The sequence below is a fragment of the Scylla paramamosain genome, chromosome 22 (genome assembly GCF_035594125.1).
Source record: "Scylla paramamosain isolate STU-SP2022 chromosome 22, ASM3559412v1, whole genome shotgun sequence".
Lineage (NCBI taxonomy): Eukaryota > Metazoa > Arthropoda > Malacostraca > Decapoda > Portunidae > Scylla > Scylla paramamosain.
In genome coordinates, this window is record NC_087172.1 from 17,364,930 (window position 1) to 17,382,429 (window position 17,500).

Consider the following 17,500-nt stretch of genomic DNA (forward strand, 5'->3'; position numbering starts at 1 on the left):
ATAAGAGAAGAGACGTGCAACTACTAAATATGAAGATATATAAGATCACCAGTTAACCATAGATGCAACACTGTAGTGGACTGCAATAGATTGAAGAGTTAAAAATGTGAGGTGATAAGAAGAACAGCTTAGAAGGAGTATGTGAGTGGACCTCCCTCACCACATGAGAGATGCATTCCATACAAGGACAGACAAGGTCCTTGTATAGTCAGCCTCTGGGAGGGAGAAAAAATTCAAAGATAATACAGAAATCCCAACTTTATGGAAGCTGATTTCTAAGATACAAATCATGTAGTAACATTTTTAGAAAAGTGCTGTTAAAATATCCAATGTAAAAGAAGGAATCAATTGAAGATAAAAAAAAAAAAAAAGGGATAGTTTTTAGAATGTGTCTAGTATACAGATAAAAGAATTGAGTTTTCAGACATTAAAAATTCATGAGGTTCTTCCTATTCAATTCAGAAAATGGTCTGGTCAAGTCTGATGCCTGTCCCTGTGAGCTCTTTGGTAGGGGAGGCCGCAGCAGAAGTCTTCTTCTACACTTGTCCAAGCAGCTTGTCCTTGAACATTTCAGGCCCCCCCTCTCTTTCCAGTGGATTGTCTTTTCACATTCCCAACATTCATTCTGTTCATGTGTCTACTGAGAGCAAAAACTACTGGTCACTGTAATGGTAAGGTAATCAAAACCATCAAGCTCCACTTTATATATATATATATATATATATATATATATATATATATATATATATATATATATATATATATATATATATATATATATATATATATATATATATATATTGATCACTCTCATCTATGAAATATGATGCTACCAAGAGAAACCTGAGAGTGAACAGAATATCAAGAGGATTACAAGCATTTTTGAAACACCAAAAACTGATATAGAAGGAGAAAGAAAATGTCACATAATGAAAGAATAATAAAGGATAGCAACAAAACTAATTCAGGTGTTGGTAATACTTTAGGCTGAACAGGGTAAGGGAGTTGAGTACTTTACTGTCAGGGGCTCAATCCCCAGCCACTCCTTTATATATTCATGGCCTTTCATGGCTGATACCTCATCAGTTTCTCACTATTTAAAAAAGCAAGTTATGTATGTTAAGGTGTCTCATTGAGATTGAGTCCTTTATTACTTGCTGAGAGTCTGGAGGACACTGAGTTTGAGCGAGATCAGTAAATATGGGAACATTCTTGGGGATCTCTATCTTCAATGGTAAAATAATGATGATAGCTAAAATCAAGGCTATTTGTTACAGCTCTCATTGTTCTTCTTGTAAGTGAGATCATTGGTGAATATAGTAGGTGACAAGACAAAACCTTAAATAACTCCACCAACAGGCATAGGAAACTAATGACTATAATATACAACCATTCCCATGTACTTCACCAATTCACTGAAGGCAAAAATTCAATCAATACAATTCCTCATCATTTGAAAAATCTATCGTGCATTGTTTGAAAGTGACTATACCTATTTTTGGGGATGCTAAACCAGTATTCAGGCCTCATCCTCTTCTTGCCATAAGACATGACTGGAGTGGACTTGGGGATTGTTCTGTTGGCTGGTTTCCCCATCCTGAGGCAGAGGTAAAGTGGGGGATCCTCACAGGAGGTGGCAGGCTTTGGAATCAGTTCTGGTATATGAGGAAAGAGTTAAGAGTGTTAGAGACAGGAAAAAGCTGTGGATGTTAATTATATCTAAAACATTTCAACATTGAAGTATGTATCTTCTAGGAGCTTCAATGATATTATGGTTTACACAAACAGACTGTGTATGTGTGCAAGTGTCTGTGTACTCGTGCCTGCGAGCATCACTACCTCCTATGAGCACACAAGTTCCAAGAGTGCAGAACAGACGGAGTGGTGCCAAGGGGAGATGTCACTTCATGCGAGGATGTAGAAAAGATTTCTAAATCATAAAAAAAAAAAAAATTGCATGAAAATTAGTGTGTAAGAGATATAAATATTGAAAAGAGGACTAGAAGACACCATCTGAAATTAAAGCAATAACAGGCTGGACTCCATAGACTGACGGAGTGAAAGCATGAAGCCTTTTATGAAGAAGAAACTTTCTAGTACCTTTCAATGAGTCCTCCTTGATGCCTAAACCTTTCAGCAGAAGAAAGGTTGCATTAGTTATTATTGTTTTTACATACATTGTTAAAATATAAATATATGCTATCTGAAACAGCCTTACCTAAAATTTTCAAGATATATTTCATAAAAATCTTAATCCAATAATTCTGATATACGGATCATTTAGCCATCAAATAATACAAAGCTGTCTTTCACAATTAACAAGAATATCCATGTGAATCATTGCCCATCAACACTCCTATGACACGTCACTCAGCGAGTGATTCACAGCAAATAACAACCAAACGCTTCAGTGTGGCACTGACTGAAAGTATCATCATGCCCACAGCTTGAAACTTTAGCTTACTTTACTGATAACAGTTCACTAAACAAAGTCTGATGATAGTGACCTTTAAAATTATTTTATAAACTTTCAAACTTTTTTCATAATTTTAAGAGATCTAGCTGTGTTTTAATTTTTATCACAATACATTACTAAAGGGAAAAATGGGTAATAATAATAATAACAATTAAAAAAAACTGATAACATGGTAAATGATATATAAATATTCTACCCTGATAATGAATGTACTGTTAGTTTTCCTGATTCTCCTGATCCACCAAGAAAAGAAAGATTTTGCAAACAAGATGAAGGGATCAATTTTACTTCATGTTGTCGATATTTACCTTTAGAGATACTAGTCAGGGAATGAAAAGAATGTGTGGATTTGTAAATACTTATGCCTCTTGTAGATAAAAAGGAAAACTTTAAGATTACAGCAACATGTTGAAGGAGTTGCCAAGCCACATGATTTGTGGCTTATTAGTGATACTAAGTCTGATCATATGTAACACAAATATATGGTTCAAATAAAATCAACTACAGAAAGAATCTTAAGGGAGTCAAATATAAGGCATTGTGTATCAAATATAGGAATAACCTGTCATTTATGAATCATGAATGTTCAACTTCACACTGCATACCATTACTTCAGTGTTCCTCATGGGTCTCCTTTCAAAACAGTCACTCAATTAACTGCTAGATGTCACTAATTTATGGTACTGGGAAATAAACATTCCTGCAGTATATTATAATATGTATAACAATCACAGAGACTTATCATTAATTATATAAGAATATATCCAAAAACTTGATATACAAATTACTTCTGGTAGAAGAGTGGCAGATAACTTAGAATATTTGTGATCAAATATTTGTGATCATCTGCTGACTTGAATGGAGTTCCTCAGTGAACTGCAGAAAAATTAATCATTGCATGGTTACCCAGCAAATGCCATATAAGGGGATGAAATTTGGTACCATTATTACAAAACATTATGCCAAGCTTGAAAGGAGAATAATGAGGAAAATGTGCAATGCTTCTGTCAAGAGATGGCTTAGTGAACAGGGACCTAAGAAAATTTTGTATTGACAGCATTTATAGAGAGATGGGGAAAAGTGAAGTGCAGTATTTTGGTCAAGTGGAAGAAAATGAAGGTGATTCGGTCAGGAATGTTAGTTAGTTTGAAGTAAAATATAGTAGATAGGGTCTAACTTGAGTTCCTTAGAAAAACTACACATTAAAGGATATGGCAAAGTAAAAATACATGGCTTAGCAGGCTGGCATTAGATGATTATGGTCAGCATGATCATGGAAGTAGGGCTAAAAATAATTGCACCTTCAAACATTTTTGTTATTTTTCCAATATAATTGTGCATATTGCAATAACATATCCTGAAACCACAAGACTTCTTCATGGAAAGGAGGATCCAAGCTGGCAGTCATAATAAAGGAAGTGACACAAATATTTTGTTTCATGAAAAATTAAAGGAATTGTAGTTCCTCATAAAAAAAAAAAAAAAAAAAAAAAAAAAAATATATATATATATATATATATATATATATATATATATATATATATATATATATATATATATATATATATATATATATATATATATATATATATATATATATATATATATTTATATATATATATATATATATATATATATATATATATATATATATATCATAGCCTATATTAGGTCAAGAATGCTGTACCTTGCAATATTGTGATATCCATATAAATATGTACAACAAATTCAATACTCTGCACCATGCATCAGCAAATAAGACAACTTGAATCAATACTAAGTGAAGGACTGAAAATGGTATTCACAATTCAATGGCAAAACTCTACTGAGTGTATTCTACTATCATATAATTCAGAATGAGTCACTGAATACTCATAGATATTTGAGCATATTAAAAAATAATATTTTATATAAATTGTAGAAGAATTTGAAACAATATATGAGGGTGTTATCACACTTTTCACAAAGGAATTACATTAATTTTAAAATTTTCAAAACTTTCATGTCTTCTCATTTTTTTATATTACACATGACAGGCACACAGTAAGCTTTGCTCTGTGAAGGAATCACACATAAAATACAGTATGAACACATGAGACACATCATCACCCTCCCAACCTTGATAGGGAGGCACACCTGGTCACACCCACAGGAGAAGCACACATGGAAACCCACAAAAGAAACACACATGAATACACCCAAAGGGGAGGCACACTTGGATACACCCAAAGGGGAGGCACACTTGGATACACCCAAAGGGGAGGAACACTTGGATACACCCACAAACTCATGCTAACAACAAGGCACCATCAGCTTCCTCTCTCACCACCCAGGCTGGTTTGATGCACTTTGTTTAATCAGCATCAACAAATAAAAACAGAGTGCTTTTTAAATACAAAGTGTACATTTCATTAAGGATCTGAATTGTTTGGTGGCCAGAAATATACCATATCTGACAGGTAGAAAGACTGCAAAGCACATGCATATATGTCACACTCATATGCATGAAAGTGTTAATGAGAAAATTTTCACCGACTGAACTGAAATTTTAAAATAACAGTTCATGTAGACAACAAGGTAACAAGTGGTAGTGAGAGTTGGAGGCTGGCAGTGGTGACTGTGGTGAGGGACATACCCAGATCACGTAGGGATGAGAAGTGGGGACCTAGAACTAATCAAGAAAAAGACAATTACCCATTAACTCAGACCCAAGTGCCTTCTGCTCACTCTCCTTTGACCAGACTTTAGCATCACTGATTTATCATTTCTGTGAGTATAACATGGTTGTTGAGTTTCTTTGTGTACATTTTGGGTTTTCTTGAGTCTTTAACTAGTATCATTCTGTTGATCTACAACTGAAATATATTTGACTTGAAAACTGACACTATGAGTTACTATCTATAAAATTTTTCACAGTACATAAGTAACAGTGAAGTTTACTGTTGACTACTGTGACAATTTTGGCGCTGATTGTAACCTAGCGTTGATCAGAGCAGTCAGCGCAGGAAGATTAACGGCACCTCAGGAACATAAAGAGGAATTAGAGTTATTAATATGAGAGAGAGAGAGAGAGAGAGAGAGAGAGAGAGAGAGAGAGAGAGAGAGAGAGAGAGAGAGAGAGAGAGAGAGAGAGAGAGAGAGAGAGAGAGAGAGAGAGAGAGAGAGAGAGAGAGAGAGAGAGAGAGAGAGAGAGAGAGAGAGAGAGAGAGAGAGAGAGAGAGAGAGAGAGAGAGAGAGAGAGAGAGAGAGAGAATGAAAAAGAAGGTAAGGCAAACTCAGAAATAAACTTACTGTCAAAGGAGGCAAAGAGCTCTGGCATGTCGTCCATACTGACCATGCTCTTGAGGCCAAATTTTGGTCCCTCTTTATATTGGGCTCTCTTCTGAGCCTGCTGCTGCTGCTGCTGCTGCTGCTGCTGCTGCTGCTGCTGCTGTGGCTGTTGCTGGCTGAGGGGGGCACTGGAGATTGGTGGCAGACTGGTGTTGTTAGTGATGTTAGAACTTGGGGCTGTTTGTGGCAAGAGAGGCTGCTGGTTGGTGGGTCTTCGCATTAAGTCCATTGAGGGCCGTCTGCCAGGGGAAGTTTTGAGGTTACAAAGGTTGTGGTCTGCTGGAATGGGTTTTTATTCCAAGAATAAGTAAGAAACTACAAAACAAATTCTTTTTATTGTCTTTATGTAATGTTGATTTAATGATGTAAAAATACTTCAAATTCAATACTAAACTGAGATATAGCATCACATTTAAAATAAAGAATGAAGACAGAAATTATGTCTCCTGATTGGTGTATAACTGAATGAATAGGATTAGTAAGTATTAGATAACATTTATCTGAAAATGGAACGAAAAGACCACAGAAGTGCCACAAACTTATTTGTGCATCATTATTTTATTATTTGCATTGCAATAAATTATGCATACATATAATTTTCTTTTCATTGTCTTCTTTTATTTTTCTTTCTTTTTTTATGCATGTCTTTGCATTCATAATTATTATCCTTGTATTGGACACAGACCATTTCATGCCATTTTGTAAAAGATTACCCACATGAATGTACACACACACACACACACACACACACACACACACACACACACACACACACATGAATTAAGCTTGAATCAAATATAGTATAACCAAGCAAACATTTTTTCTTTCTCTCTCTCACACACAAACTATGTACACTTAAACACACACACACACACACACTTGCCACATGTATAAATTTAAACTCCCATACTTAGCCTCTGATAAGTCCAGGAGACTGGTATGAATAGTGTCTGCCAGAATGGGATTTAAACTCTAGAAACATTCAACTATAAGCTGAGTGAGATTACAGTTATAGTTTTCATAGCTACATATCTTTTATACTTTTACATTTTTAAAAATTCAGGACGAAGTAAACAATTTCCAGTTGCTTGAAGGCAGCAAGTACACACACACACACACACACACACACACACACACACACACACACACACACACACACACACACACACACACACACACAATGAAGGCAGGATTATTGATCTTCCACTCTTGCTGGGCTGCAAGGTCACAACACCTCAGCTTGCATCTGTTGCCTATTTTCTGCTAGATGAACAGGTTCTACAGTGTGAAAGGAAACTGACACCTGTCTCCACCTAGCCTGGAATTCAAACCTGGTTGCTCTTGGCAATGACCTGTGCATGCTAACCTCTACACCACAGAACTGATAATTTTCCAAATAACACATATGTAGTATATATAATATGGGATGGGATCATAGAGTAACCTTGGGGTTTTGAGCTGGCAAACATCGTGAGCATGAAGAACCACCATTAAATAAATAAAGCTGACAATGCAGGCATGTATAGAGCCTTTCAAAATGGAGCATGAAAGATCAAGTGAAACAAATATCATAAACTCAGAAGTAAACCTCATTCACTTTTAAAGAATTGTTTGATAAAATGAAACTAAGAAAAAAAAAAACAATCTTTCAACTAAAACAGCTTGCTGTCAATAATAAAGAGTCTAACTGACAATGCTGATCTGGCAAGTGAGTAGATGTAAATGACCAAGTAAAAAGTAGGTCTGTAAAGGCTATGTCATTCTAAATTCTCTAAAATTTAAGTTTACACAAATATTACAAAGCATATGAGGCATTTAGTTTAGTAAGTCAATAAGTGCCACCCCTCCCCAAACTGAGTTAGGCATACCACTGTATTCTCTAACCATCCCTCTATCTTAGTGGTACATAGGGACACTCCTCTAGAAGTGCTTAGGTGGTTGAAATTCCCTTTATCTACAAGTATTGTTAAGCTTTGTTGCTGGGTGACAAGATGCTGTTGCATTCTGTAAGTAGGAAGTCAATGAGTGCCACTCTGTGTATTTTTAAAAATGGCGGCCATACTTAGCCAATCACATTGTCTGATGGACAACATCTAGTTGATCATCGGCCAATTAAAGCACGCATTGCAATACCCTCTCCAGTATACATTCATATACCATGGTGTGCACACCTTCCTTAGATTGCGTTTCTTATCTTGTGGTTCTTCATTAGCATACAATGTTTTTGTGCTGGCATGAGTAATACTGATAGTGATATTGATCAGCCAAGTACATTGTCTGGCATGCCAAAGAAGTGTAACCCCAAAAATTGGATGAAAAATGTTACAAAGAAATAGAGAAATCTGGGCCAAGAATATACAAATCTTCATAAAGTTGTGAAGGCAAGGTCTGCAGGCCCACATGAACAAAATTTTGTGTAAGTACACCACATTACAGTTTTTTTGAGTAGAAAATGATGTAATACATATTCTTTCTTTTCACCATTATTGTGCAGTTCATACTGTTTTATCCTGTTATCATTCTCTCTATCAGAATCATCATTTTTTTGTGTCTGTAGTATCCAACAACTCTGTAGCATTATGTATAAGTTTCATTTCATTACATTAAGTGTTTTATTTACTATTGATTTTTTTAATGAGATAAGATGGTGAATGCGATAATACTCATATTCAAGAAAGCCACATTTATTGTTTAATCATATGAAATACTAACAAAATGCAGCATTTTTAGTGGGTTCACTCCAGTCAAGACATTCAGCTATGTTTTCATGCACAATCCATCAAAATCGTGTGGTTGTTTCAAAGATATACCATTTTGAACAATATAAAACTTTGAATACCATTTTCTTTATAGGTGGCATTTATTGACTTCCTGAACTAAGCACCTCATATCTGGAATTACTTTCTTATCCCTTACCTTACTAAAATATCCCCAAAACTTTAATACATGAAATAAAGAATGAAGGAAACCCAAAGACTATGCACATCCTTATTCAATGACAGAAAATATATAAGAATTACATATTTAATCTTGTAGGAATGCTATACATGCAGGTTCCTGAGGATTTTTATAAATTCTTAGTTAAGAATCTTGAATTATCTGTCTTTCAGTAAATTCTTTAGCTTTATTTATATTCTACATTTACTTTATTTAAAGAGACCTGGCCTAAAGCAGTCAAGGGCTTTACTTACATTGCACATCGATGGGAAACAGTTTTCATACTTACAGTGCTTAAAATACTGTAGTATGAAGCCAATTTTATTCTTGAAAATATACTTGGCAATATGTGGTGCAAGTTTTGCAGAAAAAAAAATTCAGAGAAGCTTTTTGAACATTGCAAGCCAAGTATGGCATCATTGCACTGTGACAGTGGTGGCATGAGACTGGAGTTACTCAGCATGGAACACAGTTGTATTTGTAAAACTTAGGCAATAATATGACAGGTCAGGATGGATACTGGCATTGCAACCTACACTATGCTTTCTAGAGAAATAATCACTAAAGGAAGCACTTATGAAGCCTTTAGTAACTGAGGGAGAAAAGAGTGACGCTCACAGAATACTGAGAAACATGTCAATACTTCCTTGTGGCCAGACTGGCAAGAAATGTCCTCCTTTGGTACTTAAGTTGCCTGTGTAAGCTTTTTATTTATTAGTCTACTATATCTATATATTTCAAATACCCCCCAAAATGTCTAACAACATATATCAATTTTCTATCTAACATACTACTGCAAATTGGCAACATAATGCTATCATGTGCATGCCTCACAAAAGCATCAATACATGCACTTATTGCCACAATGAGATTCATGGTTATTTATCTCTTGAGATAATCTGTGTGACCAGTCTTTCATAATGATAAAATAAATAAATAAAATAAATAAATACAAAAAAATGTTGATTTGTTTATGGCTACTGCATTTTACTACACAGATAACGTTTGGTTGGAACAAGATGGATATTTGCCTCAATTAAGTCCAGAAAGATAACGTCGGCACCTGTACACGAGCCAGAGTAAACAATGGATGTCTGCTGGGTCACCACTTATGATACATCAATGCATCATAATTATCATAATTTGTATCCATTCGTGATTTTCCCTACAATCTCTTTGTCCTCAAATTCCTGGAGTTTACTTATTTGTGCCAGTTGCCAAATAATACTGAATGCATAAATAACAGTTACAAGAGACCACACAATCACATGGCAATTACTGTGATCTTTATTTATTATGTTTTTGTGTTTGATGTCTGTCTTGAAACTCCCCTAAAGGGTGGTCTTGGTGAGATCCTACAGCGCAGCATGTCCCTTAAGTAGATGCACAACACTGGCATATTCAAGGAAAATCCATGAATGGCAATAAACATTATGGGATGATGTAATGATACAGATAAATAGTCACAAATTTTAGTACTACTTTGCTTTTTTTTTTAAGTAATTTTTTTATAAATATCAGTTTATGAATAGAAACCAATAGATTTTGAAATTTAAAATAAGTTTTTCCTTATATGCAAAATAACTAATAGTTTGACTAATAAGACAAAGCTATTGAAAAAATTACATAATTACTTACACAAACATTCCAAGAAAAAAGCTGTCAAATGAGAAACACATGAGGAGATACAGATCCTCAAAATCAGTCGACTCTGAAGACCACACGTGACTATAAGAGGCTGAAGGAAACAAGTGACGAATTTGGGACAACACAATTGCAGATACAACGCAGACGAGACAAGAGTAGAAAGTCATATAATGGAAGACTAAAAGACCACAAAAAAACATGCAAGACTTCAAAGACAGAAAGTGTGCAAGCAGAAAGGCCAGAAGCTCAAAGGGTGGGAGGCAGGAGGAACTCCATGGCACACCAAGACCTGACTGCCCCGCTTACCCTGGGTGAAATATGGGTATGCCTTTTCTTTCCTCCTTGTCATTACCCAAGCTGCTCTGTTTGCGGTAAAATACAGACTGGGCAACACGGTACCCCTCGAGGGATCCCGGGGGGGTGCCCAGCTCTGTTACATCTCGCACTGAGCTTGAGGAGTCAGAGGGGGAGCGAGCGAAAAGCCCACTACTGAAGTCAACCAGATATTTGGGCGAACTGTGGTGACAAGACAGAAGTTCATGCTGGGCTCACCTGGGTTACAGGCAGTTGCAAATTATGGCATGTCTTGTATGATGACATTCATAACAATGGGCTTAACCAAAAATGCAAAGATGCAGTAAAATTTCCCAAAAAATCTTTACTTAACTAAACTAATGCAATACAATTAATAGAAAAAAACAACAACAAGGACTTAACACAAATGAAAAGTGAAGGGTTGCATTTTCATATTGCAATAATGTCATATTTGTGAACAATCAATTGGTTTAAGCGAAGATATTCTATTTGATTTAATTTAGTAATATTTCCTGTCAGAGATTACTCACACCTTCTTTACAAGAGATGAGTTCATAATTCAGCTTGTTTTGAAAGGCAAGTTCATCTTGATTATCTGACTTGCAGTGATAATCAACATCTTTGGCCTCATAAATCCTTAAGGATACCAACCCTGTGTGCTATTTTATGGGAAAGTTGGTAGTATGGTTGTCCTGAATAAGTATAATTTGAAGTTTTCATCATCTAAAGAAAATTTTGTTGCAGGTGGGGAAAACTTTGGGATCTTACTGCATTTATAAAATGAGATTGTACTGTTGAATGAAAAGCCTTTGGTTCATACAAGACATATATAGTTTTAAAATGCTTACAACATGCAAAAGCTTACTGTAATTTATAATAAAATGTGTGAGGATCAATATTTGGAATGTGAGTACTTTTAGTCTAGCCTGAGCCACTCAGCAGACACTAATGAGGACTAGTGCTGACCCGGCCTGGGAAGGGAAGGTCCACCAGGCTCAGAGAACAAGTCTATACTCCTAAGTCACACAAAATACTGTGCCAATAAATGTCTAATAGTTGTTTTTTTATTACTAGTCTATTGAAACAATTATGAAATTAAAAAGTTAACTAATAATTATCCATTGTAATTTAATGATCCATCTATATATGACATCAGCAAAGAATACATACTGAAATAACTATTTACAGTTTGATGAAAGAAAGTTCAAACTCATTTGATCTATGAATTTTACAAAACATAAGAAATAAATATTAATTGATAACTTTACAATCCAGTCTATCAACATGGGTAGAATAAGTAAAATCTTTTGTATTTACAAGTTGTTACTACAAAGAACCTGCTCCTAGTTAGAATTAATGTAACATACATTTGCAAAATTGTTGTTATCTCATGCTCATAAAATTTCATATCAGTGCAGATTCAAAACTGTGCATGTGTGAGTCTAAAAAAGTGTGTTGTGTTAAGATGCAAACAGGGAATGTTGAGTTCTGCTCTGGCTAAGATCAACCAGTTTCAAAGTGGCAAAGAAATACAATTTCAATGCTACACTCAAAACTGTTTCTGTAGGCAGGTAACCACCAGCTACAGTCTCTTTAGATATATGGCAAGGCAAGCAACTCTCTAAGTTTTTCAAAGCAGAAATCAACTAGTTCCAACTGTGAAACTGCAAAGCAAAGCCTGCACCATGAGAGGCAGAGAATCAGGTGTCAGCTTCATTAGTGCCGTGAGCTGCACTGTCTCTCTCACCTGGACAACATATTGGAAACGTTGGACATACTGAACACATTGGAGAAGACCCCTGGCTTGGCCCCCTCTGGCCCCTCAGCAGGTGGGTGAGGACCTACAGGGGGGGCAGAAGAGGGCTGTACACCAGCTGGGTGTGGCATATTTTCTTTCTCCGTACTAAAGCTTTCCATCCAAGACAATGGGTAAGACAGCCGCTTCAGGACCTGTAAGATAGTTCATATGATAATCCCTTGCATCTTAAATTTATCATGTACTATAGTACAGCCATTCTTAAAATGCTTGAGAAGAATCTAATCTTTGATCCAGAAAAGTAACGCACAAGTGCCCTCTGACACCTCATTCAACTTATAATCATATTCATAATCAATGGAAACAGCAATACTAGTGCCTACAGCTCTTTTTCAGTTGATTGAAGCTAACAATAAGGAATTCTAAATGGAGAATATTTTGATATATATATATATATATATATATATATATATATATATATATATATATATATATATATATATATATATATATATATATATATATATATATATATATATATATATATTTGGGATAATGTTTCTAGGAAATAAAGCTTTCTATGGAATATTTTGTTAGATTGATTCTACAAAGCATACAGAGGAAAGGAGGGCACTTTTCATTTAGGACTATGCATTTACAATTCAACAAGGATAAATACTGTAGTTGCTTTCAACAGGAAGCTAGTACAGCATCACTACGAGTGAGCTGTGAAGCCTGAAACACTGCTATGGGTAGTACTGAGGCCCAGTCACCTATGGGACTGGGGCTGAAGCTATGGAGTATGTTCTGAGGACCCTCTGACCTGTTGGGCCTTGGGGGTAGGTCAGGGCTACAGACATGCTGGTGCCACCTGGCTCTCACCTCCGACTGGCCTGACCGAAGAGCACTGAGAGGCCTGGGTGTGGCAGAAGCCGTGGAGGCGGTGGGAGGGCTGGTACCTGATACTGTGCGCCACACCCGGCTTTGTGACACCCACTACATAGGTGTAGGAAAAAACTAGTGGTCTATGACTCTGATCAGTGTAAGTAAAAATGTGACACCTACTCAAAAAATACATAAAAAAAAAAAAAAAAAACCTGCAACCTTGTAAGATTTTTAAAGCCCTTAAAATCCTTTGATTCTAATACCATTCCTTGTAAACCTGATCCTACACATTATTGTTTGAGGACAGTCTGATAACTCATCTCCTCAACTATATAAAAAAAAAAAGGAAAAAAAAAAAGCATGTAGAAGAAAATTCAGGAAAGGCATACTCCTTTCCACAGTAACATATAGAGCAAATAATGGATAAGAAATATGAATGCAACAAAGAAGAATTAACAGAGGGAAAATAACAATTTCTTAGATGTGAATATAATACAACAGTGTTGAAAAACTTGTGCTACTTATGCATTTCTCCCAACTGGTCCAGATAAAATAGGTTTTATTATCTATATATGAAACCAGACATCGGACATCTGAAGGAAAAGACTGACTGAGCTGTGCAGAGAAAGTGCTTAGAACAGATCCACACTGTGTAACTTAATTGGTCTTACTCTTTAAAAGGAAATAATTCTATACCAATAAACTACCAACATGAATTTTTCCCCAAAAAAGTTAACCACTTCAGGTGAGAATTTCAGCAAAGTTTGATTTCCTTGACTAACCTTTTGTTTACGTGTTTCTTGCAGGTTGTTTTCACTTGTAGTGTCTGGTGAAGCTTCCTCTCCCTCCCCCGATAGATCAAATGTCACCGAAGTTGTTCTCTTTTTTTCATTGGTGAGAGGGTCATCAGAAATAATGGGTGCAGGAGTATCACTTTGAGCAAGGTCCTGAGCAGCTTTGTTATCACACACAGTTTGAGCAAGGATTGGGCCTGAGGCCTGGGTGGCTTCTGCAATGGGAGTGAGGTCCCCCACCACTGGTTGCTGCTGGGCAGGTGATGGCTGGCCAGAGGGAAGCTGGCCCTCTCCGCTGGCTGGGGATGTATCTGACCCAATGGGGGAGAGCAATTCTTGCTCAAAGGCCTTGGGGAAGGCAGAAGTCTCTCTGGTGTCTCCACCACAGGAGCAAGAGGAGTCATTGTCATCCTGGGAGGCAGCAAGCTCAGGAAAAGTGGTGTCCTTACTAAGAGATGCATCTTTCCCTGGAGATTCCTGGCTCCCCATTCTCTCCACCTGTCCTGCAGGCCCCCAGTAGATCTCTGGCTTGGGAATTTCAGGCCTTTATGGGGGAAAAAAAAAAGAAAAAAGAAAAAAAAAATATATAATATATATATATATATATATATATATATATATATATATATATATATATATATATATATATATATATATATATATATATATATATATATATATATATATATATATATATATATATATAAATTAATCTCAAAACTGTCAAAAGAATCAAAATTATTAATGAGTTATGAGTTCTCTTTTTGAAGAAGTGTGAAAAATCTATCCTTTTTATATAACTCAATTTACCTATTGACCCTATACTTGGAAAAAATGGAGGACAATTTGTTGCTTTGTTAATTTCTAATGTTTGTTTTGTGGCTTTATTAAAGCAAACTCTGTGGAGTAAATTATTTGAAATATTCCATTATTATTGAATAAATGCTTGAATTTGTAATGACAAAAACTTAGTGTGGAGTTGTATAATATATTATTTTCTGTACCTGATATGAAATTATCTAATGAATTTACAAAATGAGTCCCCTGATGAATTTTCCTCATTAATGTTTCCAATGACTACTAACCAAAGTAAATATAGCATTTAAGGGAGGTAATGGAAAGCTCCTAGAAAAAAAAGAGGAATTCAGGAAACTGATAAAAGTGTAACACTGAATATGATGAACAGACTTGATGTTAATTGGGTAATGAACTGAATAAGACAGCAAGCATGGTAAATGAAAAGAAGGAAAATTACATAAAATATATGTTCATAACACTGTTGCTCCAAACTGCCAAATAAATCACCGAGACTCACTTAGGGAGGTTGGTGTCTTTGACTCGCATGTGAGCGATATCATAGTACAGAGCTGCATTCACCACAAACTCCATGGGTGCAATGACTCCATAGCTCTCGGGACCATGTTCTATCACCAGTGGATCAGACACATTGGGGTCAAACATGACAGCATTGGGAGTGACTAGAAGGACTCCAGCCACCACACCCTGGAACCACAACAACAGACACCTTACAAATAATTCTGCATATCTTGCTTACATTATGCATCTAAGTTTGTTGAAAAATATTGAGGTTTTTGCTTTGTCATTCCCTATACATGCATATATGTTTCTCTCATCTGTATCACATTACTTTCCCCTCATTTCCTCCCACACCTCTCATTTCAATTCATGTGATTAATTATTCCCAAACATTTTATATGTGTCTCTTGCACACCTGCTACATCAATCCTTCCCTTCCTAGTATTTTCCATTACCTCTCTCCTTTTCCCAGGTGCACTCATGCCATTAATATTAATCAAGGCCACTCTCATTGCTATCCTATTCCCCTGTGCAATCTGGAAGCTCCTCTGCCCATACTCATGTTCTCATTTATTTGTGTTGAATGAAAGATAAACAAAAGGACATGGAAGAAAACTAAAAGTCACCACCTGCAGAAGGGGCATGAAGAAGTTTAGCTTCTCTCATAAAAGCACAGAGGCATGGAATGGTCTGGAGGAAGATGTGATCTGTGCAAGGAATATTCATGACTTTAAGGAAAAGTTAGGTAAGAATTTATGGAGATGGGACACTACGAACTTAGCTTCTCTCCCATATGTCACAACTAGGTAAATACAATACAAAGGAGCCACTGGCAACTGGCAAGGCTAGCATAGTGATCTTGTGTGTGTGTATATATATATATATATATATATATATATATATATATATATATATATATATATATATATATATATATATATATATATATATATATATATATATATGTATATATATATATATATATATATATATATATATATATATATATATATATATATATATATATATATATATATATATATATATATATATATATATATATATATATATATATATATATATATATATATATATATATATAATATACACACACACACACACACACACACAGTGTTACATCTTGATTCGAATTTAATTGGTTCTTCCAAGTTGTTCGAATTGGGAAACAATTTGTCACATTCAAATTTATGTGAAAAAAATTATTCTGTTCCAGGTCCCAAAATCTCATTTTTTATTTATTCATTTATTTATTTTTTTATGGGTTTATGTTGTGCCCTAAACATAGAACTGAAAGAAACATCAAAATGATGGATCATCGAAACTTCCTGGCGTCTTCAGTCTTGAAAACAGTTGTTGTAGTGAACACAATTTTTATTTCACACTAAAATTTTCTCTTCCCCCCTCTCTCTCTCTCTCTCTCTCTCTCTCTCTCTCTCTCTCTCTCTCTGTGTGTGTGTGTGTGTGAAAGTAAGAACAATCTTCAAAATTGCTAAGTAAAATTAAATTGATTGAGAATGCAAATGGAATTATAGGAGTGAGAAAGGATGAAGTGAAAATGAATAAGGGAGAGAGAGAGAGTCATCACTTCCTTGTCCCTTATCTCTGACAGATAAGGAGGGACAAGGAGGGAGATTTGAAACCAGACGAAAGAGGAAGGGAGAGGAAAAGAACAATGGGAGGAAGGAACATACGGGGAAAGAGAGCACATGGGGCAAGGAGAGAGAGAGAGAGAGAGAGAGAGAGAGAGAGAGAGAGAGAGAGAGAGAGAGAGAGAGAGAGAGAGAGAGAGAGAGAGAGAGAGAGAGAGAGAGAGAGAGAGGCAGGATGGGTGAGATAGAGGGAGGAAGGAAATGGGGAGAGAGGAAGGAAATGGGGAGGGATGAAGGAGAGGGACAGGGAAGGGAAGATGGGAAGGGAGGGGGTGGAGGAACGCTAGAGGGACTGACCGAGTGGCGTCGCTTGAACGAATGTTTGTGTTCGAATTGAAGGACAAAATTTGTTAGCCATCCCTGTTCGAATCGT

General features: G+C 35.8%; 1 protein-coding gene across 17 annotated transcripts in view; it reads right to left on the reverse strand.

The window, feature by feature from the left end:
- The window catches only part of LOC135111698 (oxidation resistance protein 1-like), a 207,184-nt gene that overhangs the window by 17,216 nt on the left and 172,468 nt on the right, over positions 1-17,500 (reverse strand). For 11 of the 17 annotated variants that reach the window (XM_064025323.1, XM_064025321.1, XM_064025311.1 and 8 more), the window contains 9 exons: positions 15,456-15,643; positions 14,129-14,684; positions 13,344-13,457; positions 12,453-12,655; positions 10,697-10,906; positions 5,768-6,045; positions 5,112-5,147; positions 2,101-2,130; positions 1,493-1,655 (listed from right to left, as the gene is read on the reverse strand). In XM_064025323.1, coding sequence (XP_063881393.1) covers positions 1,493-1,655; positions 2,101-2,130; positions 5,112-5,147; positions 5,768-6,045; positions 10,697-10,906; positions 12,453-12,655; positions 13,344-13,457; positions 14,129-14,684; positions 15,456-15,643 — 1,778 coding nt within the window. The remainder of the gene's footprint in view (positions 1-1,492; positions 1,656-2,100; positions 2,131-5,111; positions 5,148-5,767; positions 6,046-10,696; positions 10,907-12,452; positions 12,656-13,343; positions 13,458-14,128; positions 14,685-15,455; positions 15,644-17,500) is intronic. The other 6 variants (XM_064025314.1, XM_064025318.1, XM_064025313.1 and 3 more) reach the window with 5 other exon arrangements.